Genomic DNA, 27901 nt, shown 5'->3' on the forward strand with positions numbered 1-27901 from the left:
AACAAATTCCCCATGTCTTGAATCACTCTGTGCCCAAACAGGGCCATTCCCTTGCTCCCCGACTGATAGGAAATGAAGTTATCCCAACTGAGGTAGACCCCACTTGCAGCCCTTACATCTATCTGCTCTTTTGTGAGGAGAGATGGTTCTCCAGAATTCTTCTGCTGGAGGGTAGCCTTGGCCCTGAAGCAGGGTCTCCTATGGATACAAATGGGTTTATTCCCTGGACCCAGTGTTCTATCTTCTTCTAGGCCTGCCAGGACCACTGCTCCTCTCCAGCTCAGCAAGAACACATGTCTTTGGAAGAAACTGACAGAGATACCAGGCCAATTCTTAAGGCAACCCAGGTGTTTATTTTTGGCAAGCAGACAGAAGGAAGATAGGATTCCCACTGGCTGAGGTTCAGGGCTCAGAATGGGGCAGGATCTTGGAGGGAAGTGACCACACATTGGAGGTGGATTTCTTCATTAGCTGTGCCCTGGTCACGTGGGCTTCTGTCTGGATGGGTTGCAACTCAGTGGGAGGAGAGGTCCAGCCTTTTCTGTCCTCCTGCTGGGGTGCGCCAGACCTGAGCAGCACCTGTGTGGTTGGGTTCCACATGCTCACACCAGGAGCCAGCTTCAAGGCTTCCGGCAGCAACACTGGCTGCCACATGACCTGGGATGTGGCCTTGAGGATTCGGGGTTCAAGGTAAGAGCACCTTTGAGGATCCTGGCCCTCCTGGTCCTGGGGTTCCTGCGGAGGTACATGGGTCCGGGCGGCCCACAGCTCTTCCAGCAACTCCGCCTCCCCTTCCCAGCCCCTAGGCCACTTTGCACCTGGCCAAGTGCAGGGGCTGGGGCTGCGGGCCACCTGGGAGAACCCCCGGTGCCTTTCAAGAAAGCGGCTCTCTGGGCCGGGTAAGAGCCCCTTTGACTGGGAGCCTGGCAATGATGGGCCAAAGCTTAAAGGGGGAAGTTGGGGACCAGGGCGCAAGGCAGGGAAAGGACCGCTGGGAGGGAGAGGGCAGAAATCTGCTCGGGATGCTCGGAAGCTGGAGCCAGTAGCTTGGCGTCTGGCCGGCGCCTCTGTCTTCTTGACCCGGGGGCGCCTGCGGTAGATTTCCAGGGGTTGTACCTCGGAGTCTGGATCCACAACCTCAACTACTGGGCATACCCATTGGCTCGGCAGCACCGAGGCCTTGCGGCCCACCTTATGCGGAAGTGTACTCAGCTTTGAGTCCAAGCACCAAGGCTGCTGGAAGGATTCGGAGGGGCTGAGTATGATGGAGTCCAAGGCTGTGTGGGGCATCTCATCCTTCTTGAGCACCTGCTCGCTTACATCCCCAATAGCAGGCGGGAAATAGAGGTCCTCTACTGAGAATTGGGAGCTGAGGGGCCGTGTGCTCTCTGCCGATTCCTGGGAGCTGGCTACCAGGGACAGCTCCAGAGAAGGGTGGGGACTCCCAGAGGGAACTCTCTCCATCACTTGCTCCACAGATTCTGACAGCTGTTGGAGGCTCAGGTTCCTGGACCCTGCCGAAGATGGGTAGCCTCCTTCCTGGTCTTCCAATTCTTCTAAAGGATCCCTGGGGCCTGCCTCCTGAAACAGCTCTGGGGTGGGTGGAGGGCTGAGGGTGTCTCTTGGCTTGGAGGATTCCACCTGCTCCTCAGAGCCTCCATCCATCAACGATCTTCCTACAGAAATCTGGTCTACGCTCCCTTGGTCCTGGGGAAATGCACCAGAGGTGGGGGTGAGAGGTAGACAGTGTGAGGTCAGAAAGGGGAGAGAGGAACTAAGGGTGGAGAAATCTTGGAGAAGCCGTAAGGAAAACAAGGATGCACTGGGGGTAGGGGTGGGGGTCAGAGGCAGCTGGGAGCTTACTTCGCTTTGGAAGGAGTCCTCCAGCTCCACTGAGGCTGGTGCATGCATCAGGGGCACAGATCCCTGAGCCCAGGCATCCGTTGTGCATGCCAAGGGCTCCTCATCCTCTCCCCAGGTGGGGTCCTCAGCCACTGCAGACTCTCCCTCATCTCGAGCCAGGAAACGCCACTCGATGATCTGCAGCATGGCCTCCCGAGCCTGGCTGATGGTGAATGGGATGCACTGCAGAAGCAAGAGAAGGTCTCAGCCACGCAGGAAGGGGTGGGAGAGGGGGTGGATGGGTTTGGAGGGCCCGATCCAGGCTCACCTGCTGGGTCAAGTAGACTTTGAAGGCGGAGTCCATGACACGCCCCAGCAAATCTGCCAAGATGTCCCCCACCACGTCCTCGCCCTCCTCCACCATCGTGAGCATCATCCACTCAGCCTCAGTAAGCCGCCCAGGAACGATGTCCACCTGCGGCACTGGCACAGTGGGCGGCCGTGCCTTTTCCGCCTTGGATCTGGTCGCCCCGCGATCTCGGGCCTGCCTCTGTGGGAAAGGAGCAGAGCAATCAGGGCAGAAAACCGAGGAGTGGACGAGAGAAGCAACTACAGGCTCAGAGGAAGCTTTCTCCATTTGTCTAGTAGGAAGGAAAAGCCTTCTGAAAGGGACAATTTACTAAGGAAGCCTACTGTGTGACAGGTGCTTCTCAGGTGTTTGACCTAGCTAATTTAATTTCCACAACAGCTCACTGAGCCCATTTCACAGACAAAGAAACTGAAGCTTGCCACAAGTTAACCAGCACTTGCTTGGGATTCCACAATAAACCCAGGCTATATATGGCTCCAACTCCACAGTCCTTGCTATTTGCACTAGTCCAAAGTGTTCAAAGTTCTTGAGAGGGAAAGAACTTGACATAGATGAGTCAATATATGGGTGCTGGAATAATTGGTGCTGTTTAGAGTCTCCTCCTCCTCCCCAAATCAACTTAAATCCTTATTTCACAATACACATCTAAATAACTTCCAGATGGATTAAAGGACACACACACACACACACACACACACACACACACACAAATAAAACAAAAATATAAACAAAAAATAAAATGTGGGAAAAACAGGATAACTTGTCATATAATCTCTGGGTAAGAAAACACTGTATTTTCTTCATAGCTTCCCTGTGGTGCGACTGTCAAATTTTCCTGTACTTACTTTTTTTGTTTTATTTTTTAGTATTAAGCTTTTTATTTTTTATTATTTTTTTAATATTTTATTGATTTTTTACAGAGAGGAAGGGAGAGAGATAGACAGTTAGAAACATCGATGAGAGAGAAACATTGATGAGCTGCCTCCTGCATGCCCCCTACTGGGGATGTGCCTGCAACCAAGGTACATGCCCTTGACCGGAATCGAACCTGGAACCTTTCAGTCTGCAGGCTGAAGCTCTATCCACTGAGCCAAACCGGTTTTGGCTGTACTTACTTTTATAAACTTTCTTAATTTACAAGCTGATATTAGTAATCATTTTCCGGCACTTATAGAGTATAATAGTTGCATACATCGTCTTGACTCAATTCCTACATTTGCTTTTAGACTACATATTATTTGTATTACCATTTTACAGAATCACATAACAAGGAAGTAGTGGAGTGATCATTTATATGCAAGTTTGACTTCAGAGCCTGACTTTATACTGCTTCTCAAACAAAAATACAGGGTGGGGCAAAAGTAGGTTTATAGTTGTGAGTACACAGAACAGAGCTTATTCATGTATTATTTATTTATTATTGTATTATTTTCCATACAAACTGTAAACCTACTTTTGCTCCACCCTGCATTTATAGCAAATATTAAAAAATATATATTCCTAAATATATTAAAACTCATATAAAATAAGAATGTCTGGCTGGTGTGGCTCAGTGGTTGAGCATTAACCTATGAACCAGAGGTCCTGATTTGATTTCCTATCAGGGCACATGCCCGGGTTGTGGGCTCGATCCCCAGTGTGGGTTGCGCAGCCAATCAATGATTCTCTCTCATCATTGTTGTTTCTATCTCTCTCTCTCCCTCTCTGAAAAATCAATAAAAATATTTTATAAAAATATTTTAAAAAATAAAATAAAATAAGAACCATCATAAACTCCAAAGATAATAATAGGCAAAGGATATAACATTTCACAAAAGTGGAACAATAGTCCTAGCCAGGTAGCCCAGTTGGTTAGAGTATTGTCCCCATATGCCAAGGTTGTAGGTTCAATCCCCTGTCAGAACATATACAAGAATCAACCAAATGAATGCATAAATATGAAACAACAAATCTATGTTTCTCTCTCTCTCAAATAAATAAATAAATAAAAGTAGAACTGTAGATTACTAATAAATATTTGAAAACATGTCTAAATGTTTTTGAAGGAAGAGAGGCACTTTAAAAATATTAATTCTAGTTTTATCAATGCATTCAAATGTATAATCTAAAATTAAAATATATTCTTCAGCCCAGCCAGTGTAGCTCAGTGGTTGAGCATCGACCTATGAACCAGGAGGTCACAGTTTGATTCCCGTTCAGGGCACATGCCCAGATTGCAGGTTCAATCCCCAGTGTGGCATGCAGGAGGCAGTCGATCAATAATTCTCTCATTATTGATGTTTCTATCTCTCTCTCTCTCTCCCTTCCTCTCTGAAATAAATATATATATAAATTATATATATGTAATACATATAAATTATACACACACACACACACACACACACACACATATATATATATATATGTATTCTTCTTCAACAGATTCCCTGTGGTGTGATTTATAATAGCAGAATATTGAACACATATGTCTAACAAAAAGAGAATAGATGGCTAATTGTGCACTCGTTAGGATAATATTTAATCTACATAATATTTAATCATATTATACAATGATTAAAGGTAATCTTTAGGAAGAATTTGCAAAAGCATAGAAAAATACTTAAGATTTAATGTTAAATGAAAGAACAAGTATGACCTCAGATAATGTAAACCTGTATGTGTTGAAGAAAAAGAAAACACCAAAATTGTAATAGTGGGTATGTTTCTTTCCTATGCTCTTCTCTATTTTATAAGCTCAGGGAGACAGATAGGAGAAATCCAATTAGCGTCATTTGTGTCAACCACACCTAAGGACAGTTGAAGTTAAGGGAATAAATCTCCTTTTGGTTCATCAGCATGAAGCTGATAAATACTCTATTGAGATCCTCCCCTAAACTCCCAGCTTTTATTTTTGTTTATTTATTTTTATATATTGTTTATTGATTTCAGAGAGGAAGAGAGAGGGGAAGAGAGAAACATCAATGATGAGAGAGAATCATCAATTGGCTGTCTCCTGCATGCCTCCCACTGGGGTTCGAGCCTGCAACCCTGGCATGTGCCCTGAACAGGAATCGAACCGTGACCTCCTGGTTCATTGGTCGAATGCTCAACCACTGAGCCACACCGACCAGGCTATTTTTTAAACTTATCTTTATTGTTGAAAATATTACAGATGTCTCCTTTAAACTCCCAGTGTTTGAAACCCTCAAGGCAAAAGACCCAGGGCACTCGCTCCCTCCTAGGAGTAAGCTCATGCCTCTCTTCCTTCTCTTCCCTCTCAGGTGTGCATCTCCTAAACTCTAAGGGTCCCCACGAGACTTGCAACCAGGGGAGCAATGGGCAGCAGTAGAAAAGAAAATAATCTACTTAAAAAGATTCCCAGTGGGAGGCATGCAGGAGGTAGCCGGTCGATGATTCTCTCTCATCATTGATGTTTCTACCTCTCTCCCTCTTCCTTCCTCTCTGAAATCAATAAAAATATATTTATTTTTTAAAAAGATAAAGACCAGGTCCCAAGTTAATTTCAGGACGTAGGCATTTACTACTAGATTCCTGGGAGCCTCCTCACTTCCCCACAAGAGTCTACTTGAACCTGATTCCCTCCAAAATTTACCTCCAGATGTAATCTCTCAAACCTTTGCTTCCGCACCCCGCAACCTCACTGATACCTGATGTTCCCTAAAATTCTCCCTCAAATCTGATGTTTTCTAAACTTCACACTGGACTCAAAATCCCTTAAGCCTCATTTCCCTTCTCTGCTAGTGCGACCAGCCCTGGTGGCAAACCTAGGGAAGGGCCCAAAGACCAGTTCAAGCCAGCGCAGGGCAGGTAGGGCTGGGCGAGGAGAGTCGGTTCTTTAGACTTCCCCTCCAAGCTTCTCTCTTTTTAAAAAAATATATTTTTATTGATTTCAAAGAGGAAGGGAGAGGGAGAGAGAGAAACCGGCTGCCTCCTGCACGCCCCCTACTGGGGAATTAGCCCACAACATGACCATGTGCCCTTGACCAGAATGGAACCTGGGACCCTTCTTCAGTCCACAGGCCGAAGCTCTATCCGCTAAGCCAAACCGGCTAGGACTCCAAGCCTCTCTCTCTCTTTTTAAAAAAATATATTTTATTGATTTTTTTACAGAGCGGAAGGGAGAGGGATAGAGAGTTAGAAACATCGATGAGAGAGAAACATCGATCAGCTGCCTCTTGCACACTCCCTACTGGGGATGTGCCCGCCACCAAATACATGCCCTTGACCGGAATCGAACCTGAGACCCTTGAGTCCGCAGGCCGATGCTCTATCCACTGAGCCAAACCGGCGAGGACTCCAAGCCTCTCTTGTGCCTAGACGTGTCCTGACCAGAGAGGCCAGGGATATTGTTACACAATGGTTCTTCAAATGTTTTATTTTAAATTACCTTGTTTTAAAACAATTTGATTCTAGCAACTCCTCTCCCCAATCCCTGGCCAACTCTCGTTAATCCATTCAAATGGGTACCTCAGTGCAAGAGACGTATTACATCCATTAGCTGTTTCTAAAGTAATTTTTTCGCTCTTGGACTCTGCACCTCATTCGATCTTTTCCCTCAGCTTCCGATGGTGACAAAGCATGTGAGTGGGCATAGGGTTTTTTTGCCCAAGTACCGACGTGGATTCCTTGGTCATCTTGAACGCCGGCGTGCTGGGCGGGCACCGGGTATCGTGCGGCTGGTCCACGGTTCCCGACACCGACCTGAAAGGCCGATCCCGGCTCTGGCGCACCCCGAGCCGAGCTGAAGCTTACCGTGCTTTCGTGTGCCATCGCTGCCTCTGCCTTCGGCCTGCGCCGCGGCGGCCGCCGCCGCCTAACGGTCGCCCCGGCAACCACGCTGTGCGCTGGTTGGCTCGTCCTGTCCGCAGTTGCCCCGACAACCGCGCCCCGCGCGGCAGGTTCCGGTGGTTCGCCCCGCCCATCGGCCTGCGTAAGTGCGTCGTCTCTATGGTGGCGGCGGATTCGGAGGGACCTAGCGATCCTGGAGTCAGGCAAGCCGGCCCGGGGCTACTGGGGTGACCTCTAACCCGGGCATGGGGCTTCGGGGAGCCGAACCGAGGGTGGAAGGGCCTAGAGACTACCCTGCCGTAACCCGCCGTGGCTCGTTATTGGGGCCACCATTACATCACTTGGGGCCACCGGGTCCTGTGCCATCACCATTCCTCCTCTAGGGTTCCCCCATCGTCCGTGACTCAGCCCTGGGGCTCCACTCTCTCGCTCCATGAGACCCACCTCCATGCCAGATCCCCCATCACCGTCCCTGGGGGCCCCCCATTACATCATGACCCAGTCTCAGGGGTCTCCCCCAGTGTCTTATGACAGCACCCGCCACCCTCCGGTAGGAATCGTTGCTGTCTTCTGTTTACCCCTGAGCTTTTGGTGATTCGAGCGTCTCTCCCCTAGGATGTTCCGCCGGGAGCGTTCCATCCCCCTTCGAGGCTCGGCTGCCGCCCTGTGCAACAACCTCAGTGTGCTGCACCTGCCGGTCTGCAACCTCACACATTTTGGGGTAGTCCATGGACCCAGCGCCCAGCTTCTCAGCGTTGCTCCTGAGGGTGTGCCCTTGGCCCAGCGCCAGCTCCACGCTAAGGAGGGAGCTGGAGTGAGCTCCCCACTCATCACCCAGGTGAGGAATGAGGTTGGAAGCGGTGTTGCTGAACCCAGTCCTAACCCCGCCCTTTCCTCTCCAAGCCTCAAGGAACAGGCCTTCCCTATCCCTCTGAATTTCTGCTCTTCTGAGACCTCATGTCCCCTGCTGACCACTTGTCCCTACTCTAATCCCCCTCCCTCCAGGTCCACTGGTGTGCCCTCCCCTTTCGGGTATTGCTGGTGCTCACCTCACATCGAGGAATACAGGTAAGAGGAGGACCTTCCTGCCCTCTCAGACTAGAGTCTTCTCAACTCCTCTCCAAGGACCCAAGGCTCCTCCGCACTGGCCTCTACACCCTCCCAAGTTTTACACATGCTTAGCCCACTCTTCCTTGTTTCTCATCTTCATTCCTTCCATCTTTTTAAATATTTTTTGAAACTTTTATAAGAGTTTGAGCCAAACTTACAGCATAAGCCGGGGAGCAAGATCTCAAATGTTCTCCTTCCTTCCATCTTTTTAAATTCCCAAGTACCACCCTAGCTGCTTTGGCTCAGTGGATAGAGCGTTGGCCTGCGGACTGAAGGGTCCCAGGTTCGATTCAGGTCAAGGGCACATGCTGGGGTTGTGGCTCGATCCCCGGTAGAGGGTGTGCAGGAGGCAATCAATGATTCTCTCTCATCATTGATGTTTCTCTCTCTCTCTCCCTTCTCTCTGAAAAGAATGAAAAATAAAAAAAAAATTCCCAAGTACCCTCTCTAATATCTGCCCCTTTGCTAGCTGTGTGACCTTGGGCAATTGAACTGACCAGAGCCTCTGTCCTCCTCTGTAAAGTAGGAATAAAAGTAGTGCCTACCTGCCAGAGTTGCTTTGAGGATTCAGTGGGCTAAGGCTAACATGAGTATATGACATCACTGCCCTTGCCCTTCCAGATGTATGAGTCTGACGGCTCCGTCATGGTCTATTGGCACGCGCTGGACTCCCGAGATGCCTCTCCAGGTACCTGCAGGACTGAGTTGGGTGTGGGTAGGGAGTGTTTGCTGGGGCTGGAAAAAGCACTATTTCTAATAATTTCCCCCTTTTATACTCAGTACAGGCTGTGTTTGCCCGAGGAATTGCTTCCTGCGGCCATTTCATCTGTGTAGGTGAGAGGCCCAAGGGCAGGGCATTGGTGTGTGTGTGTGGCAGGGGAGAGGCAGGTGCTGGGGTATAAAGGTGTGGGCTTTGGTCTGGAAGATGCTAAAAGTCTGAGGAAATTGTGGAGGGTTCAAGGAAAAGGTGGAAATGAAGGGGGACAAAGACTCCAAAGAGCCATGGACGGGTTCTGAGGGGCAGGGTGAGGTAGAATAAGGGTAGTCATGGAGGAGCAGGACTGTTGGGGCAGTGAGAGATGGGTTTGTTACTAAGGTTTCTGGGACGGAGGGAGTTCTGAGTGTGGTGGCTGGAGACGCAGAAGGTCTAGGACACACTGCTTTTGTAGGAATGTGGTCAGGCCGGGTACTGGTATTTGACATACCAGTCAAAGGTCCCAACATTGTACTGAGTGAAGAGCTGGCGGGGCATCCGACGTCAGTCACAGACATTGCCAGCGAGCCTGCCCAGGAGCCGGTGAGTGAAAACCCCTTCTAATTCCAGTGAGCCCGGGGTCCTTCCCCACCTTGGGAGGCAGGAGACCTGAATGCAAGTCTTGGCTCTGCCACTAAGCAGCTGGGTGACTTCGGGCAAACAGCTGCACTTTCCTAGGCTTCGGCAACCTCAGGCCCAGTGACGAAGCCAGAGATGTTTTACGTGGCATTTAAGTAGTTCACGAACACTGCTCAGTACTCATGTGCATTGAGGAGTTGGGACAGATGGCTTCCAAGATGCTTTCCAGCTCTGACATGTGCAGCTTCCTTCTCTGTACTTGGGCAAGTCCTACACTTCCAGCACCACCCTTTCCAGGAAGTCTCCCCCCTATTCTAGCTCTCACTGATCCCCCTTAGCTGACCCCTGAATTGGTACTGTCTTCTTGGATTGCAAACCTTTTGAGAATGGGGTTTGTATTTCTAATTCATACTCTACTGAATCTGGCCCAGAGCGGGGCCCATGGGCTGTGTTGGCTGCCTAGGGCTGGGAGTCGAGGCCGAGCCTAGTTATGACTGACGGGCTTACTATAAGAACCCCAGAAGGTCATAACACTATGGCCTCAGTTGCATTATCCATCCACCAAGTAGTTATATACTCCCTCCTAACACGTGTGTGTGTGTGGGGGCGGGCGGCGGGCGGGCTGTGAGGAATGCAAGGCAAGCATTTTGTGCTTCCTGAGGGGACCCTGCTTCCAGCGTGTGAGGGCTCCATATCTCCCTTTTCCCGAGAGGCCAAGATGCATCTACTGCCTCCCTTCCCTGCACACAGGACCCAGCAGGGGAGAGAGGGAAGGGCTGACCCTGCCTTTCCCCTCAGGACTGCATGGCTGACGTCGTGACAGCAGATGACTCCGGCTTGCTTTGTGTCTGGCGGTCAGGTCCTGAATTCAAATTACTGACGCGAATTCCCGGATTTGGGTAGGTGAGGCAAAGGGGCTGAGGACTTCCCGAAGCAGCTCCAGGGTGGGGAGTGGGCTTGGGTGTGAGGAAATCAAAGTGGGGCGTTGCCCTTGCAGGGTCCCATGTACTTCCGTGCAGCTGTGGAAGGGGATCGTAGCAGCGGGCTATGGGAACGGGCAAGTGCGTCTGTACGAGACCAGCACAGGAGCGCTACACGTCCAGATCAACGCCCACGCCCGGGCCATCTGTGCCCTGGACCTGGCTCCGGATGTGGGCAAGGTCAGTCTCCTCCACCCCTACACACCCTGGTTCCCGGTACGGGGATGTTGAGAGGAACCCCACAGGCCTGTCTTTGCCACTTGGTGAAGCACTCCAACCTGGACCAGTTCGTCAGCACCTTCTGACTCCCACTCGTCCTCCCTACCTTTTTTAAATAGCTCCTTTCTGCAGCCGAGGACACCTTTGTACACATCTGGAAGCTGAGCAAAAGCACAGAGAGTGGCTGCACCGAGGTGGGTGTGGAGAGAGGGGGGCGGGGGCAAGCATGGGGCAGCAGGCCCTGAGCAGCCCTCTCCTCCCCCAGGTGGAACACTGTCATGGGGAGTGTGTGCCCGACACTCAGCTGTGTGGTGCCCAGTTCTGTGACCCCTCCGGCAGCTCCTTTGCTGTGACTGGCTACGACCTCACTGAAATCCTGAGATTCAGCAGTGAGTGAGAGAACGGAGAAGCCCTCCTTTCTTCCTGTGGTGTTTATAAAGTGCCTCCTCCACCTGGCCCGTGTCTAATTACTCAGTATAAAGTCATCTTTCACAGCCGTGAACTAAGCTCCAGGGAAGAGGGGACGGGGCAGGTCCAGGCCAAGCAGAGAGGCAGCCTGATGTCACGAACCAGGTGAAGGCTGAAGTCTGCTGTTAAATAATTTTAATGGTTGATGAAGGAGTCACAAGGAAGGTGTGTTCCCTCCCAGCGCTCTCCAGTGCCATCCTCAAAGCTGGTTAGTGCAGGAGGTAGGGCAGGGTTGGTTCCAGTTTTCTCCCAGGAAGGGTTTAGGGGGTCCCAGCCGGCCCCGGGAGTGAGTCCCTCAGCACCATGACAACCGTAGCTGAAGAGGGGCTTCGGCTCCCCATCCCCAACCTACCCCCAGTCCAGCTGAGGACGGGAGGCCAAGCTGGCCAACCTGCTGCAGGCAGCACCGTCTCCAGAGCCCAGTGCGCACAGGTCCTCTCCTCTCCTGGCCAGATCCTGTTGCCAGCACCGTTCTCACACCGGAGACTGGAGCCAAGTGCGGGGCGAGCCTTTGCGGCAGAGGCCTCTAGAACGTGGGGATCGGTGCGGGGGGAGAGGGGCAACCAAGCGGGGAGCCTCAGAGGAGTGGTCTGGGGGCACAGCGTCCAGGGAGAATGTTCTGGGGCGCCCCCAGGGCAGGGGGTGGGTCCGAGCTGGGGCCACTGAGGCAGGCGAGCAGGGGCGAGGCAGGGCAGGCTGGTCTGTAAACATGGCTAGCCAGGGTGGGGCCGTCTCCAGCCTCACGCCCTCCCGCTGGGCCAGGATGTCTGTCACTGCTGCGATGTCATCCAGAGGCTCAATAGCTGTGGCACCAGGAAGGGGTTAGGGGAGGGGGCTAGTCAGAGCTTAGGTCTACCCAGCCCTGACCATCACCTGTCACTGTAATAGGAGGAAAGCAAGGCCCGGATCTCAGCCGAGATTGCATTATCCTGCAGGAGCAGCCCCTCACCTGGGCCCCCTGGAGCTCCAGGCTCTGATAAGACTATGGGATACAGCATGCAGGGTGGACACAGATTGGGAGGGGGGACGTGGGTGAAGATATCAAGAGAGAGAAGGAAAATGAAAGCAGTGCCAGGCGAGTAAAGGCCAGAGGAAGAGATAGGAATCCGCATGCAGAAAGGGAAACAAAAGAAGAAGAAATTAGGAAGGAAATCCATGAAATGAATCTGGTTCTTTGGGGTTTGGTTTTGAACTTTGGTGGGAGTGGTTCTAAGAAGGTCAGAGGAAAGAAAGGGACACAACAGGACTCACTGGGACTTGAGTCCCAGAGCTCTGCCTCGGCCCAAAGTACCTTCTGTCTGTGTCCATGATCTGGGTTCCCCTGAAGCCTCCAGCCCACTTCCCATCAGTTCCCGGAGCGTACTCTCACTCACCCATCTCATGGTACAAGGACCTCTGCTTGGCCAGTGCTTGGGGTGGTTTCCGGGGAGCCGGGGTTTCAATTTTCATGATTTCATCACAGCACTGCTTCCACTGGCCTGAAGGGAGAACACTGATTGGGGGTGGAGAGGGAGAGGACTGAGAGGGCCAGGCTACCCTCTCCCCTGCTACATTTCCTTCCACATACTCTTGAGACAGAGGCCTATGGTAAGAAATAACAAACACCAGTTCCTCCCCAAAGTCAATCCAGCCCCCTACTCTTACTCATGTCGAAGAAAAGCTGCCACAGAGCCTCCATCCAGCTCTGCAGGGCTCCCCGACTCTCTGCCTGAAGGATGTGTGTCACCTTGTCCTCCCCATATTGGTTACTGATGCTCAGAGTGAAGGGCCGGCCTGTGGTCTGGTCCAGCTCCCCTGCCTGGACTCGAGTATCCTGCAGGAGAAAAAAGGTGTCCGCTTCCACCTCCACGTTGGCTACAGAGGTCAGCAGTGACTTTAGCGGGCTTGATCATCCTGCCTTAGAGAGAGGAGCTTGCCCTAACGGGTTTGGCTCAGTGGATAGAGCCTAGGCCTGCAGACTGAAGGGTCCCGGGTTCAATTCCAGTCAAGGGTATATACGGGCTTGATCCCCAGTAGGGGGTGTGCAGGAGGCAGCTGATCAATGATTCTCTCCTCACTGATGTTTCTCCCTCCCTCTCTGAAATCAATAAATATATGTTAAAAAAGAAAGGAGCGTGTGGGGAGCTCACCAAGCCCTCTCATTTGCCTCCTACTGAGCTGAGTGGGAAAGAATGGCAGGAAAGGATTGGGGATGAGACAGATGGTCTTCAGTCAGGGATAGAGGCATATAAAGACGGGAAAAGGGTGGGCAGAGGAAGGCACAGAGGCCTAATGTCCCTCACTGCTTCCTCCATAAATGTCAGCAGGAAAGCTAACAAAAGGGCTGAACAGAGGGGGCACTGGGCCTGGCCTAGGAGAGGAAACCAGGAAAGGATGGAGTAGCTGCAAATTAGAATCTGAGAGGGAAGATGGAAGGTGGATGAAAAATCCTGAACTGGTTATAGAACCCTCTCTGAGGATTGGCTGAGGCTGGTAACTAGAAGGGACAAGCCTTTTCCAGTGCTGCTGGTCGGGGAGAATGGTCCCCTCATCATTCTTGGCCCTGGAGCTGGGTGGTGCTGTGAGGCCCAGAAGACTTTGATCTTTCTAAGGTCTGTACCCACCCTGGTAGGACCTGAAGGGGAGGCTCCAGGCCGTAGCACCTGGTGGCTTGACCATCAGGGGACCCATCACCTTGTTGATCGCAATAGTAAACAGCGGCTCTTTCCCAGTATCTGCATCCTCAGGTTGCCGGTAACAGAAGAGGTTTGTGCCTTTCAGGATTCCGTGCACTCGTGCCCAGTCCGGCCGCTCCCCAGCTTGCTGCATAGATACTCAAGGTTTCCTGGGGGAATCACACCTCCCAACGCCCTTCTTCCCAGCCCTCCATCTAGAATCTGCCCCTTTCTGCCCCCGTCCTGTCTTGCCATGCCCCTCCTTCCACCCAGACCTTGATTTTTCAGTAGTGCTAATTCCCAGGTGACCCAGCTCTCCGCTGCCTTCTCCTTGCTCCCTTCCACTCCTCAGGGGCCCTCACCTGCACCCTGAGGGAGCCACTTGCAGTAGGCTGAGTCATGCAGAGAGGCTGAGCCACCAGGCGGCAACACACACTGCCATAAAGGGGCAGCCAGGCAGGGTGCTCCTCTGGGAGAGAGGAAGTGCAGAGAGCGGGTGGGGAATGAGAAGGGGACCATCCAAAGGCCCCTCTCCTCACCATCCAGCGTGCTCCCCCCACACACAAACTCACCATGGCTGGCGAGAGTGAGGTCATGTGTGCGGAACCCATCTTGCACTGCTGCCAGGGTGAGCGTGGTGTGAGCCAAGAGGTGGTAACGAGGACCCCTGCAGGACAGGCAGAGAAGTGGGCCTCAGCCAGGTGAGGAGCACGCGAGGGCCCCGTTAGATGGCAGGAGCTATAGTGCTGAGCAGGTCTGCCCCGTTGTGCAGAGAGCCACACAGAAAACTAGCTTGCCTTCCCCACGGGAGTGGGGAACGGGCATTCACTGCGCTCCTGCTAAGCGCCAGGTCCTGTGCTTTTTATATGTGTTATCCTACCGTATTCCCACCACAGCCCCGGGAGGCGGGTGGCATGCGTTTGTTAATAGATTAGGCAGCTTGAGGCATAGAGGTTAAAAAATGTGCCCATAATCTATAGCCCATAGGTAGGTGGTGGAGCTGGAGTTTGAACCCGGGTATGTCTCCAAAATCAGCATTCTGTGTATTACTCTAGATGTTCCCACATTGCTCCTCTGGGGCCCAGGATTCCACACGGTGCTTCCAGACTCCTGGAGGCACCGCCACAGAGCCAGGCTACCCTCCTCCAACCAGGGCACTCTGTTCTACCCATATGAATGCCTCTGCTGCAGAAAAAAAAAAAAAGTGAGGACCTAGAGCCTAGCTCTCCCTGCCCTCCTATTGGTTATCAGTTGGCTTGGGTCTAGCTCTGAGTGCCTCCCATGTGGCCACTGCTCATCTGTGTCTGTCTGTACATCCTGGCTGCAGTGCAGAGTAGGTTCTGCAAGCTGCCCACTGCTCAGAGGTCACCTGTGGCCAGGATAGGCATGTGAGGGCAGCGGGGGAATGGATGGCCTTACCCCACAGCCGGGGTGGGGAGCAGGACTGGACTACTCCCCGAACCCCCAGCACTCTCCAGCGATGCCCTGACACGCCTCCCAGAGGAGCGACCCAGGGAGCTGCTGAGCTTGGTGGCAAGCCTCTTGGGGGCCCCAGCCAGGGCCCCCTCCTCTTCCATGCAGGCCCCATACAGCTCCAGCCGCAGCTTGAAGTCTGGCCCTGCCTCGGTGCTATAGGAATGTGGGGAGAAGAGAGGAGGATGGTCCTGGGGAAGTCCAGGGAGGCACGAGGGAGGGGTGGGGGAAGGATGGATGTGGTATGAGTTCAGGACAGCTCCACTGGGAAGGCCCATCTCCCTTCCTCCCTCTCCTCCCCGCTCTGTAGCTACCTCACCAGAGCACTGGGCAGAGGGGAGAGAGGAGAGCCACACAGATGAGGTACTCACAAGAGCAGATGGTTCTGAAAGGAGATGTCCGTGAGGGTCCTGTCCACCAGGATCATCTCTGTGTCCTGAATGTCCTCCCCCAGCTGCAACAGCAGGAACACAGCCCAGCGGTGCAGATCTGGGGACAGAGGACAACTGGTTTGGAAAAAAGTGCCACACAGAAGCTTCCAACCTCAGGGCCACTCCCCTAAATGTGTCCCAGTGTGTGTGACACTCACCGCCTTTGTTCTTGAAATATTCTGTGTCCTTCCACATGAGTGGAATCCGGAGGTCTAAGGGGCAGAGGGATAAGAACAGATGTTGAAGGGGCAGGAGACCTCGTGGCCGAGCAGGGAGCGCCAGGGCTGGGGTAGCTGTGCTTCTTACCGGAGATGCAGACGCGGCCTCGGCAGGGGGAGCGCTCAGCCAGCAGCCCGCCGTCAGAAGGCCTGTGGGCAAATCACAATGTCCCAGTCCGGCCTTCTCACGCTACTCCCCTGGCTCCGGTTCCCAAGGACTCTAGGAACACCCACCATGCCCAGCCCGGGCAGCCCCAGCCAGGCTGACATTGCAGGGCTGAGGGACTGAGTTGTCGACTGAGCCCGGGGGGGGGGGGGGGGGGGTGCTGGGGACACTAGAGGCACACTAGCTCACACACAGTACAAGCTCTGGGCTCCCTGCTCCAAGCACCGCCCTGACTACCTCCCCAGACCCTGCCAGGGACCAGTGGGGCTTGAGGGGACAGGGGTCCACAGAGAGACTCCCTTTTAAGGGCTCTTCTCCACTAAACCCCAGGCTTTCCTTTTAACAATGAGGGAGGCTAGTCATCTCCACCATCTCATCTCATCTTTCTTAGATATAGGAGGGCACTGGGTCAGTTGGAAAATCAAGCTGACCAGTGTTTTATGTAAGGAAAAAAACCCAAGTAGGGAACATTTGTGTTCTGTTTACCACAAACCTCTCTCCTTCCCCTCGGTTTGGAGTTCTCCTTTACCCTCCTGGCTGTGCCTTCCCAGTGCCCCACTGTAGGGTCCTGGACACCCGGCCTTTCTCACCTCCCCGCCCATCATCAGGACTCACTGAGGATGTCCCCCTAAGGTGATGAAGGCAATTAGTAATACCCACACTCATGCATAATGCCAGTGATGTAACTAATCAGTGACTTAGTCGGGCCTTAAGCTCAATTACGTGGCACTAACGTTGATGTGGTTAGCTGTCAGGGACTCGGGGTGTACCTCCAGTCACACTAGGCCCTGTGAGCAGGGCAGAGACTAGTGACGGCTGCCTCTCAGGAGACAGCAAACTCACAGTAGAAGCGGTCCCCCTGCCTGCTTGCCCTACGGGACAGGCGTAGAGCGGGTTTTCTGCCCTCCCTGCGGCTTCCTGGGTGAGCTCCTGGCAACCTCTCCTTGTGTCAGCCTGCATAGCTGAGCTGGGGCCTTCTCCCACTCAAAATTACTTTGCCAGAAGCCAATTTTACAAATGACCAACTTACAAAAAATGGCCAATTCTTGGAATGATCAACTTGCCAAATATTTTCTCAAACATTTTAGTTTTACTAGAGCATCACCTCAACCATTTCACTACAGATTTCTCAGATCAGCAGAGTCCAATGTTAGTCTAGCTTGTGTCTCACATCCAGAAAGAAGCTGAGCCCTTCTGGAAAGCACAATCTTATTTATGTGAAGGGACAGGCTTTCCCTTCAATGATTTTTTTATTATTTCCTTTCCCAACCTCTGCCTCTGATGGTGAACTCCAGGTACAATAAACTGTCATCAGGTTGTGGCAAATTGGCCATTTGGTGAACTGACTGAGAAAATTGGCTTTCCAGAAGCCAGCCAGCCAGCCAGCCAACCTCATCAGATCACAGGCAGGGCTTAGCAAATTAGTGTTTTTGCATTACTACCCTTCAGACTGCCACCCTCTCACCCAAAACCCTGGCTTTCCTGAGTCCAGCTCCAGCTTCTCCCTAGCGCACCTCTGGGCAGCACATGGCAGTGGTGAAACATCAAGGTGTCTGCCAGGCCTGCCGTGAAGAGGTCAGCTTCAGGGGAGTCCACACTCCATACACACACACACACACACACACACACACACACACACGCACACACGCTGTACCACTACCCCTCAGGAGGCCGCGCCTCCCCCTTGCTCACCGCGGGCCGGTCTTCCCCAGCACCTGCGCCTCCTTGCGCCGCTGCAGCTCGCCCATGTAGCTGAGGATGCGGCTGTTGCACACCAGCAGGCTCTTGGTGGCCTCCAGAGTCTGCTCACGCTGGGAGCAGGCTGCCAGCAGCTTGCAGGCCCCTTCCCTCATCCGGATCTCGTGGTCCAGCTTTCTCTGCAACTCTGTGTCCTAGCCCGAGTGGGGAGAAGGATGAGAACATGTCAGTCAGGGAGCGGGCGGAAGCATCCTCTAGCCCCCAAGTGGAGCTTGGGCCCAGGAGAAACTGACAGAGTTACGTTTCAGGTCCCTCACGGGCAAGGGTTGAATCTCCACCTCAGCTGTCCAAGAATAATCAGAGCAGCTTTGTGAAAATACAGATGCCCGCATGCCTTTGAAGGGGGGAGTATACATTTCTTCAGCATCTTTTGAGCACAGTTGGAAAAACCTATGAAAACTACAAATTCACATCCTTTGATCCAGCTATCCAATATCTAGGAGTTTATCGTTATACATGTGGGCAAAGTCATATCCACTGCAGCACTGTTTTAAAACACGAAGATTAAAAGTCCTTCAACAGGGCATTTGTTAAATAAGTTATAACACACTAGACTTATGGAGGTGGGAAGTGGAGTGGGGGGACGGGAGTACTTCATAATTATATGTCTAATCACTATGCCGTACATATAAGACTAATATAAAATAATATGGAATGTCAACAGTAATTGACAAATTAAAAAATGGGATAGGTAAAAATAAATAAGTTACAGCACATCCCTACCATGGAATATTGCAGACATTAAGAGTGTGCAGAACATTATAAACTTGAACAAAAAGACAGATACAGAGACAATAAAGCATCAAACAGACTGTCAAATTACAGGGGGAAAGTTAGGGAGAGGTGGGGGAGATAAGAGATCAATCAAAGGACTTGTATGCATGCATATAAACATAACCAACGGATGCAAAACTCTGGGGGGTGAGGGCATATATGGGAGTGGGGTAGGGGGTGGCAATGATAAGATATGTACACATATAATACCTTAATAAAAAAATTGGGGGAAAAAAAGAGTGTGCAAAAAAAAAAAAAGAGTGTGCAGATAAATGAAACAATCTTCAAAATATAGGATTGTCCCCCAAAAGTGTGTACATACACTTTGAATAATAATAAAGGCAGTGTTTCTTAAAATACATTTCATTTTCAAAATTGAGCTATCAGCTGTTAAAATGTGTATACATTTTCTTGGGGACACCCTGTATATGAAGTGAGAAAGTAGAACATTATAGCATGCTACCATTTGTGTACTAAATATACATGCGTAGACATAGAGATGCATAAAATAGTAGTGGTTGCAGGGCTGGGAGCGAGGAATGGAAAACAGGTTTATGATACTTTATTCATATGTACCCTTCTTTACTATTATACTATTGGAAATTATTGCCTTTTTAAAAAATTAAATCTTAAAAAAAATAAAGTACCAGACTTGCAGAATAAGAATCTTTAAGAGTGGGGCATGCACATTTTTTTTTGACAATTCCCCCAAGTGATTTTAAGGTATAGCTAGGGCTGAAAACCACCAACTAAAGGGAATGGACACAGACAGTAAAGGCCATCCTGGGTTACCCCAAAGACTCACGTTATGGGGGAGGGGATCATCTACTTGGCAAGGGATCAGTGGAGAAGGAGCATACCCCCTACAGAGTTCACCCCATACACACCCCAAATTAGGGGTTCTGCCACCTGCTGGCACTCTGAGCTTAGAAGGTGAGGACAGAGGCAAGGAATGGGGCTGGGAAGGCAGGTGAAGCAGGAGGTCAGGAGAGAGGGGCTGAGCAGGCTGTGCATAGGGCCAGAGTGGGGGTACTGGGCGAGGCTCCAGGATTCTCAGGAAACCTTCTTCCCTCAGAAAGGAGCCCTGGAGGTCTTGGCACGGAGCAGAGGAGGGGAGCACCAGTTTGACACAAGATAACCCTGAGCCTGAGTCACAGCCCTGCCAGGCTTAAGACGCTGGGAAAAAAACTTACTGAAAAAGCACTGGGCAATTTAATTAACCTCCCTGAGGCTTGGTTTCCCCATCTGTAAAATGAGGGTGGAAACAGCTCCCACATCCTGGGGTTGTGGGGATTCAGTGAGACAGGAAGGTAAAGCACTGGCACAGTGCCCAGCACATGGTACAGTGAATGGGGGGGATGCAGATTTTAATGATGCTACTTCTGCAGCAGCAGCATTCACCCAACAAACACTGGCGTGGCCTTGTGCTGTCCAAGGCTCCATTTAAAATCCAGCTGGGAGGTGAGAGATGCAGACATTAATGGCTGCTCCATAAATGCTACGTCATGCATAAACATGCTCACAGAAAATAGACCCTGGTTGCTTCTGGCTGTGATAGGAAGGTTTCCGGAGAAGGTGGAAGACTAACCCCAGTACAAGTATAGGTCAGTCCGTTCAGGAGGCAAGCTGATGGCGGCATTGGGTTGGAAGATTGGTGAAACGTGACCACCCCAAACCTGTCTTCTCCCTCCCACCAGCTCTCTTCCACACCCTGTGCTCCTGCTTGTCCCTGGTGGCTCCAGCCTTCAAGCCTCCAAGACCTGAATACCCTAAATTCCTGCTTCCAAAAGCCTTGTCTGGCCTCCCTGAAAATTCTTCCTTCACTAGACCCTGGACCGCTGTGTAAGGCCAGACTCTCATCACCCCTTACCTCAGCACTATCCATGTTTCCCTTCCTGCCCCATCAGAAACAAGCCAACCCGGTCCCAAAGCCTCTTCCATCAGGAAGCTCTCCGAGACTACACAGCTCCCCCAAACCCCGCTAGGTCTGTCTGCACCATGGTCCACCTCTGCTAAGCTTCCCTGCTTGCCAAGCCCCATCCCATTCTGCATCCAGCTTCTTCCACAAACACCCCACATGGGTATGAGCAGGGGCGGGGTGGGGGGGAGGGGAGGAGGAAACAGACAGGCATCCTCAAGGCCCCTCCGGGCTGGCCTCTGCATCCCAGCCCCAGCACTCACGGATCCTTCCCTAGCCCTGGCCATTGCGCCTGCCACGCAGCCACAGGCAGCGCGCTGGTCTGGAGCCGGCTGCACCGTCCGGCGTCTGGGTGCCCACTCAGAGGCCCCGCCCGCAGCGCGCTGGTCTGGAGCCGGCTGCACCGTCCGGCGTCTGGGTGCCCACTCAGAGGCCCCGCCCGCCCGCCCGCGGCGCTCAGGGCACCGGTGACATCAGCTCCCAACCTCCGCGAGAGCGGCTGAGGGGCTCCCGGGCTAAACTCTGGGCTCCCGGGCTCCCAGTGGCGGGGCCATGGAGAGCCAGTCGAGAGCCAGAGAGCCAGTCGGGTGCTACTGAACTTCCACCTCCGAGAGCGCCCCTTGTCCTGGAAAGGGCCTGGGGCCACAGCACTCGCTGGAGCTGCGGGAGGCCCCTGGCGGCGCAGTTGCCCTCCAAGGTGACCCCTTGCCTGGGGAGGCGGGAGGGAGAGTCTAGTGTGTACATTGGAATAACAGGCCGCAGAAGTCCCTGGGCCCAGCCCAGATGACCCTAGGGACCCAGACACCCCTGCTGCGGTCTGCCCACCGCCCTCCAGTCCCAGATCCAATTTCCCACGGCCTAGAGATCCCGGCTCCCACCTCTGGACAGAGCATCTCAGGAATCCTGGCGCAGTTTCTAGAGCCCTGTGCTTGCGCCCACCTCCCCACCCACCCCAGGGATGGCTTTTTGTCGCCCCCTCCCCACCCACACACACACACACACACACACACACACTCTCTCCCCAGGGAGGCAGCCTTTTCACCAGATTCTCCAGAGAAAGAGCTCAGAGATGGATGTCAACTGGACCTGGGTCAGGCCCCAAGGGATGAAGGAGGATGAGTAATGAGCAGAAGCCCCAACACACATTAGGCCCTCCAGGGACATCCTTTCCTGTCCCCTCCCCCACCACCCCCCTTCTGTCCCTGACTTCCTGCTCTGCTTCACCTTCTGTTCCCTTCAGAACCTCCACAGGGCTCATCACTCAGGAACTTGACTAGCTATGAGAACATAACCTCTATAGCCCCAGTTTGTAAACAGGGGTTATTCCAACTCCTTCTTCGCATCGTTTGAGGATTAAGTGGGAAAGTTTAACCTCTACCTGGGCCCAACACATATATTTTTTAAGTATATTTTTAAATTTATTTTTAGGGAGAGAGGAAGAGAGAGAAACATGGATGTGCTTCAGTAGGCTGCCTCCTGCACATCCCCTACAGGGATCCAGCTGCAGGGGGCATGTGCGCCCTCTGTGAATGGAACCAGCAACCTCCTGGTGCTCTGGAGGACACTCAATCAACTGAGCCACACCAACCAGGGTGGGCTCAGCACATGTTTGAAGACATGAAGACCACCTTCCTCTCATTCCCACCTCCCCTTTACTTACATTACCTCTTCCAGAAAGCTGTCTTGGCTTTATTCTGCCATGACTACCTCTCTTGCCAATCCCTCAAACATCAATGGGCCTGGCTGGTGTAGCTAAGTGGTTGAGAGTGGACCTATGAACCAGGAGGTCACGGTCATGGTTCGATTCCCAGTCAGGGAACATGCCCAGGAGGCAGCCGGTGATTCTCTCTCATCATTAATATTTCTCTCTCTCTCTCCCTCCCTCTCTGAAATCAATAAAAATATATTTTTTAAAAAAGAAAGAAAATCATAAGAGAAAATACATTTAAAAAAATAAACAAACAAACAACACAATGGGTCTCCCTTGGTAGGGGTACTGCTGAGTTTCATGGAGAAAGAACACAGCACAGGCTGAAGGAGAGGGGGCAAAAGTGAAATCTAAGCCTCCTCCTCTGTTCCAGAACTTGGGCAGGCCTCACAGGAAGAAAAATTACATGGTGGGGGTAGGGGAGGTCAGAATTGAAACATTTTAACATCTGGACCAGCTCTGAGCAATAAAATCTCCTGCAATGACGGTAATATTCAATAGTCATCTAGCACTTGAAATGTGGCTAGAGCAACTAAGGAACTAAACCTTTTATGTATTTCATTTTAATTAAATTATAATTTTAAATAGCCACATGTAACTAGAAACATGGGCATTGCAGAGGACTAGGGATGGCAAACAGGTTTATTTCCTGTGCCAAGACAGGACACTAAGTAGTGTCAGAATCTCAATGGGCTCACTGGGCACCTTTCTGCATTTGAGAAAAAGGTGACCTTCTCCAGGTGAACAAATTAGGTAAAGGTGTCCCCTCCTGATGCAGTCCCAAGCCAGGTCAGGACTCTGGACTCTGCCCGGTGCCCTTATGAAGGAAACAACCTGCACAATTTATGCCAAGGTTGTGCTGAGAAAGATTCTGAGGCCATGATTACCTGGCTGGTGTGGCTCAATGGTTGAGCGTTGACCTATGAACCAGGAGGTCACGGTTCGATTCCGATCAGGGCATATGCCCAGGTTATGGGCTCAATCACTAGTAGAGGTTGTGCAGGAGGCAGCCAATCAATGATTCTTTCTCCTCATTGATGTTTCTGTCTCTCTCCCTCTCCCTTTCTCTGAAATCAATAAAAATATACTAAAAAAAAAGAAAAGAAAAAAACAGAATGCTCTGATTGACAGGTAATGTCTACACTGATCCAGGGAGTAGGGGTGGGGCCAAGAGAGGTGGCATGAAAAAAAATTGCCATTTCCGATCATGACTCTTTAGGCCTGCCTCTGACCTTCCTCAGCAGAATACCCCTGCCTGGTCCAGGTGGTCATGTCCACAGATTCCTCCCTCTTCCCATTTCAGTCAACTGCCACACTGCCCGGTTGCTCAGCCACAGCCTAGGAATCATCCTCGAGTCCTCTCTTCGTCTCACCCCTCCCGTCCAATCCATCAGCAGGCCCTGCCAGATCTACCGCTATCATTCGAAGTCCACCCCCTTCTTGTCCCCACCACGAGCACTTCCGTCCGCTCCACCAGGTTCACCACCCGGAGGCTGTAACCACCTTCTCTCTGGTGGTCTCCTGCTACCCCACCTCCAACCTTCCCCTCTTCTACCCCCACCCCAGCCTAGCCTATTCTCAGCAGCCATCATGTTAACGCATTAGATGAGTCATCCCTCTGCTTAAAACCCTTCCGTGGGCCAACATCACAGTGAGAGTAAAATCGAAGTGCCTTGGCATGGCCTTCAAGGCCCTGCATAATCTGGCCCCTGCCCACGAGCTCAACCCCAACCACTGTGTTCCAGCCACACTCGAACTGGAACTCATCCCCATTTAAGGGCCTTTGCGCTTGCTTTGCCCTCTGTCTAGAAAGCTCGTCCTTCAGTCTTCACATATCTTCACATCCTCCTGGTCTCAGCTCACAGAGGCCTTCCCTGACCTCTACATCTAATGCTACCCTCACTAGACCTCATGTTGTTTATATATCTCTATGTTCACCATGGTTTCACTGTGAGATTACGTGTTTGCATGTTCACTGTCTGTTCCCCAGCAGAATGGACCTTTCCTGTCTGATTCACTGAAGTATATACCATGATCTAGAAAGGAACTTGACATATAGTAGGTGTTCAATAAATGTGTTTAAGAATAACTATATGGCCTAAACCGGTTTGGCTCAGTGGATAGAGCGTTGGCCTGTGGACTGAAGGGTCCCAGGTTCGATTCCAGTCAAGGGCATGTACCTTTGTTGCGGGCACATCCCCGGTAGGGGTTGTGCAGGAGGCAGCTGGTCAATGTTTCTCTCTCATCGATGTTTCTAGCTCTCTGTCCCTCTCCCTTCCTCTCTGTAAAAAAATCAATAAAATATATTTTTAAAAAAAAAGAATAACTATATGAATCAATAGCTCCCTGCCATCTCCAGGGTCAGCAAAATCTTTACATCCTGCCCCAGGGCTCCTTCCCCTTCTCCAGGAAGGCCATATCCTTCCTGCAAACCTCTATCACACTGAACTCTTTTCGTCCCATACCTGAAAGGGCCCAAGCCCCAAAACACACATCGACACCCACCCACAGAGCTTCCACAGCAGGTGTGAAAGACAAGACCCTGTTGGCAACAGAACGCTCTGATTGGCAATACTGAGCCTGATCCACACAGCACCCAAGGCAGGGGATACAGAACCACCTGTCCCTCTCCCACTCTGAGCAGGCCTGCCCTCCCCACTCAGCCCCAGGAGGGTTGGGCAGGGCAGACACCGGGGCTGGGATGCTTGCCAAAGAGGTGCACTGGGGGTGGGGGTGGGGGTCATTACCTCCAGGCTGAGCGCCATCTGCCGAATGTAGAGCATATTCAGGTCCTCCAGGATGTGCAATCTGTCCTGCATCTCTGTGCCCCCTAGTGCCCCTTCCCTTGTCAACCCCTCCAGAGGGAAGGGGCGGGCAGGCACCACGTTGCCCCGCAATTCCTCCTCCCACTGCTCCCCTGGGTCTTGAAAAAGGTGGGCAGCTCTTGGACAGAGGGTGGAGGGCACTCGGTCCCTCTGCCCTCCTGTCAGAGCCCTCTGGCTGCTGTGACAAACTTCCCTTGCCTACCGCTGTTCCAGGGCCCTGGCGGGAGCCAGGCATGAAAGGAAAAGAAAGTAAGGTGAGGAAAAGTGGGGTCCCAGGAGGGGAGGCCAGCTGCAGAGGGGACTCTGGGCACAGAGTGTCCAGTCTTGCTTTGGTGGCAGCTGTTCTCCCAGCTGTGGAAGAAAAAGGCCCTTTCATTCGGACTCTGGTCCCTCCCCAGCCCCCGCCCACATCCCTGGCGGGTGGACAGGGAATGTGTGTGCCAGGAGGGCCTGAGGGGCAGGCACAGCTGGAAGGGGGCAGGGAGGGGACGCCTCCCGTGGGTTCTACAGAGTCCAGAAGTTTGTCAGGGGCTTGGAACTTTCTGAAGAGGAGGAATGGAGGTGAGGACTTGGGAGAGTGAGCCCAGGCAGTGGGACAAAGGGGTAAATGCGGCCCATCCCCCAGGGCCACTTCTTCCAACTTGGGGGGGCCCCCAGTCCAGCCCGACCCACCCTAGGCTCACAATTACCTCGCTTTTCCAGCAGAAGGGAGAAGAGGGAGGGAGAATGGCAGGGGTGTGCCTGTGTGCTGCTGCTGCCCCCGCTCCCCTCTGCGGGCCCCTTCCCTTCCAGACAGGAAACCAGCCCCGATTCCCAGCCAGCTGCAGCTTTGCCCCCCCCCTCCCCCCTCCACCCCAGACCCACGGAGTCACACACCCCGGGGCGGCCGGCGGCCCGCGGCTCCGCCCCGCTCCTCAGCGCTAGCCCCCGAAGGCCGGGCTCCTCCCGGGGCCGCCCCAGCTCGCAGGCCCCTCCCTCCTCCGGGCCTCCGGGCCTCGCCCCTCACTCTCCCACGCTGGCCCGGGACGGGGTTGCTTTTGGGGGACCCGACAAGAGGGCCCTCTCCTCCAAGTTCACCAGCTTCGGAGTCAGAGAAGGCCCGGGACACCGGAACCGGTGTGAAAGGGCCTTTGTTCGGGGCTGACTGCGGGAGGGGGCGGGGGGGGGGGGGCGGCAGGAGCCGGGCCTGGAATCCCGGCGGGGGAGGGGGAGGGGGATGGGAGAAAGGCCCCCTCACTTAACTCTTCCAGGCCCAGCAGTGAAGGAGAGCTGACCTTGGGCAGCCCCTCCCAAACCTCGTTAAGGGAGTTACAAGTGGGGTTCAGACCTTGGCATCGTGGAGAGCGCTGGGCCCCGGAGGAAACTGTCAGACCAGAGACTGAGCTCCTCTCCGGCCCCAGGAAAGGGGGCTGATAGTCTGGGGGTGGGAAATGCTCCCCGATCACTACAAAGGGAACACACACACACACACACACTCACACTCACACACTCACACACACTCACACACACACACACTCACACACACACACACACACACACACACACACACACACACACACACACACTCACACACACACACACACACACACTCACACACTCACACACTCAGCGGCACAGAGGAGTGACTGGGCAGTGCGCCGGCGAAGCGGCCACCCCGGCTGACCGTGGAGACTGGGGGTGGAGAGGGGGGTGGAGAGGGGGCGGGCGCCCAGGGGGAAGGGCGGGCGCCCAGGCTAAAGGTCCAAGCTGTTGGGACCTAGCTGCCCACCACCCTTTGTCCGGGGATGCCCGGGAGATGCCAGACACATACTGGGAACCAAGCCTGGGGGTCCCTTACACTGAAATCACCTGAAGCTCGTTCGGACAGAGGCCAGATCATCCCAAGCGGGCCAGGGAGTCTGGGGTGGCACGGGTCCGATGAACTGCGGACACTGCGTCCGCGCCGGACTTTTAAAGTCAACCAGCCCTGCCGGTTCGGCTCAGCGGACAGAGCGCCGGCCTGCGACTGAAGGGTCCCGGTTCGATTCCGGTCAGGGGCACATGCCGGGGTTGCAGGCTCGCTCCCCACGAGCGTGCAGGAGGCAGCAGATCAGTGATTCTCTCCCACCACTGATGTTTCTATCTCTCTCTCTCTCCCCCTTCCTCTCTGAAACTAATAAAAATACATTTTTTAAAAGTCAACAAGCACGGGTTTGGACGCGGCCGGCGGCGTCCCCGCCCCTCCGGCGTGCGCGCGGGCGGGGGCCGCACGGCCGGTCCCGGGAGCTCTGGAGGCGAAGGGCAGGAGGGGCGCGGGGTCTCACCTCGGGGGGGTCGCTGAAGAGGCTGAGTCGGAAGCGGCCGCGTTTGAACTCCATCTCCAAGGCGGAGCCCCTGGCCACCGTGACCCGGCTCCGGTGGTTTCGAGAGAACATGCTGGCGGCTGGGCGCCTTGGCCCGTCCAGTGCGCCCCCCGCGCGAACCCCTCTCCGCCTGGTCTCCTCGGCTTCTGTCCCTCGACGCCCGCCCGCCCGCCCCGCCGGTCCCGCTGGGAAGCTCCGCGGCCGGTTCCCAAACTCCGCCCCCGGAGACGATACCTGGGCCGGGCAGGGCGCGGCCCCCTCCTCTTCCACCCCCGCCGATGGCCCGTTCGGTGGGGCCGGTTCCGGGGCGCCCTCGCAACTACCTAGCTCAGCCCCTCCCGAGCAGGCCTGGCGCGACAGCCCGTCGGCCCGAGTACCCAGCACCTCGGAGCACGGCGGGGGCGCACAGTCCCTTCCGGCCGGGGTCGCGGGCGCCACACCTGGGCGAGGGGAGGGCCGAGGGAAGCCCCGCCCGCCCGCCGCCGCCCCCACCTGGCGCGCCGGACTACTTGCGCACGGAAAAT

The 27901-nt window shown here is 53.4% G+C and overlaps 3 protein-coding genes across 8 annotated transcripts; 1 reads left to right on the forward strand and 2 right to left on the reverse strand.

Moving 5' to 3' along the window:
- Positions 1-328: 328 nt before the first annotated feature.
- On the reverse strand, positions 329-7029 carry C16H2orf81 (chromosome 16 C2orf81 homolog). The gene is made up of 4 exons (XM_028154355.2): positions 6965-7029; positions 2171-2392; positions 1864-2085; positions 329-1707 (listed from the first exon to the last, which is right to left on the reverse strand). The coding sequence occupies exons 1-4, from the start codon at positions 6980-6982 to the stop codon at positions 403-405; spliced, it is 1767 nt and encodes a 588-aa protein (XP_028010156.2). The 5' UTR covers positions 6983-7029; the 3' UTR covers positions 329-402.
- Positions 7030-7137: 108 nt separating this feature from the next.
- On the forward strand, positions 7138-11092 carry WDR54 (WD repeat domain 54). Of its 2 annotated transcripts, XM_008147422.3 has the most exons (10): positions 7138-7203; positions 7616-7838; positions 8006-8068; positions 8732-8798; positions 8891-8944; positions 9280-9407; positions 10242-10342; positions 10441-10603; positions 10762-10836; positions 10908-11092. In XM_008147422.3, the coding sequence occupies exons 1-10, from the start codon at positions 7160-7162 to the stop codon at positions 11037-11039; spliced, it is 1050 nt and encodes a 349-aa protein (XP_008145644.2). In that variant the 5' UTR covers positions 7138-7159; the 3' UTR covers positions 11040-11092. The 2 variants fall into 2 exon arrangements, with proteins under 2 accessions (XP_008145644.2, XP_054584025.1); XM_054728050.1 differs by lacking the exon at positions 8006-8068.
- A 136-nt stretch (positions 11093-11228) lies between these two features.
- Positions 11229-27808, reverse strand: RTKN (rhotekin). Of its 5 annotated transcripts, XM_008147419.3 has the most exons (13): positions 25725-25771; positions 24958-25386; positions 17745-17944; positions 15975-16036; positions 15827-15880; positions 15609-15726; positions 15184-15393; positions 14337-14431; positions 14127-14233; positions 13784-13912; positions 12755-12923; positions 12484-12588; positions 11229-11913 (listed from the first exon to the last, which is right to left on the reverse strand). In XM_008147419.3, exons 2-13 carry the CDS (start codon positions 25027-25029, stop codon positions 11585-11587), a joined length of 1650 nt encoding a protein of 549 aa, XP_008145641.2. In that variant the 5' UTR covers positions 25030-25386; positions 25725-25771; the 3' UTR covers positions 11229-11584. The 5 variants fall into 5 exon arrangements, with proteins under 5 accessions (XP_008145641.2, XP_008145640.2, XP_054584291.1 ...); XM_008147418.3 differs by lacking the exons at positions 24958-25386; positions 25725-25771 and adding an exon at positions 27339-27805; XM_054728316.1 differs by lacking the exon at positions 24958-25386 and having other exon boundaries at positions 25725-25747.
- Positions 27809-27901: the final 93 nt, after the last annotated feature.

The sequence above is a fragment of the Eptesicus fuscus genome, chromosome 16 (assembly GCF_027574615.1).
Source record: "Eptesicus fuscus isolate TK198812 chromosome 16, DD_ASM_mEF_20220401, whole genome shotgun sequence".
Classification (NCBI taxonomy): Eukaryota; Metazoa; Chordata; class Mammalia; order Chiroptera; family Vespertilionidae; genus Eptesicus; species Eptesicus fuscus.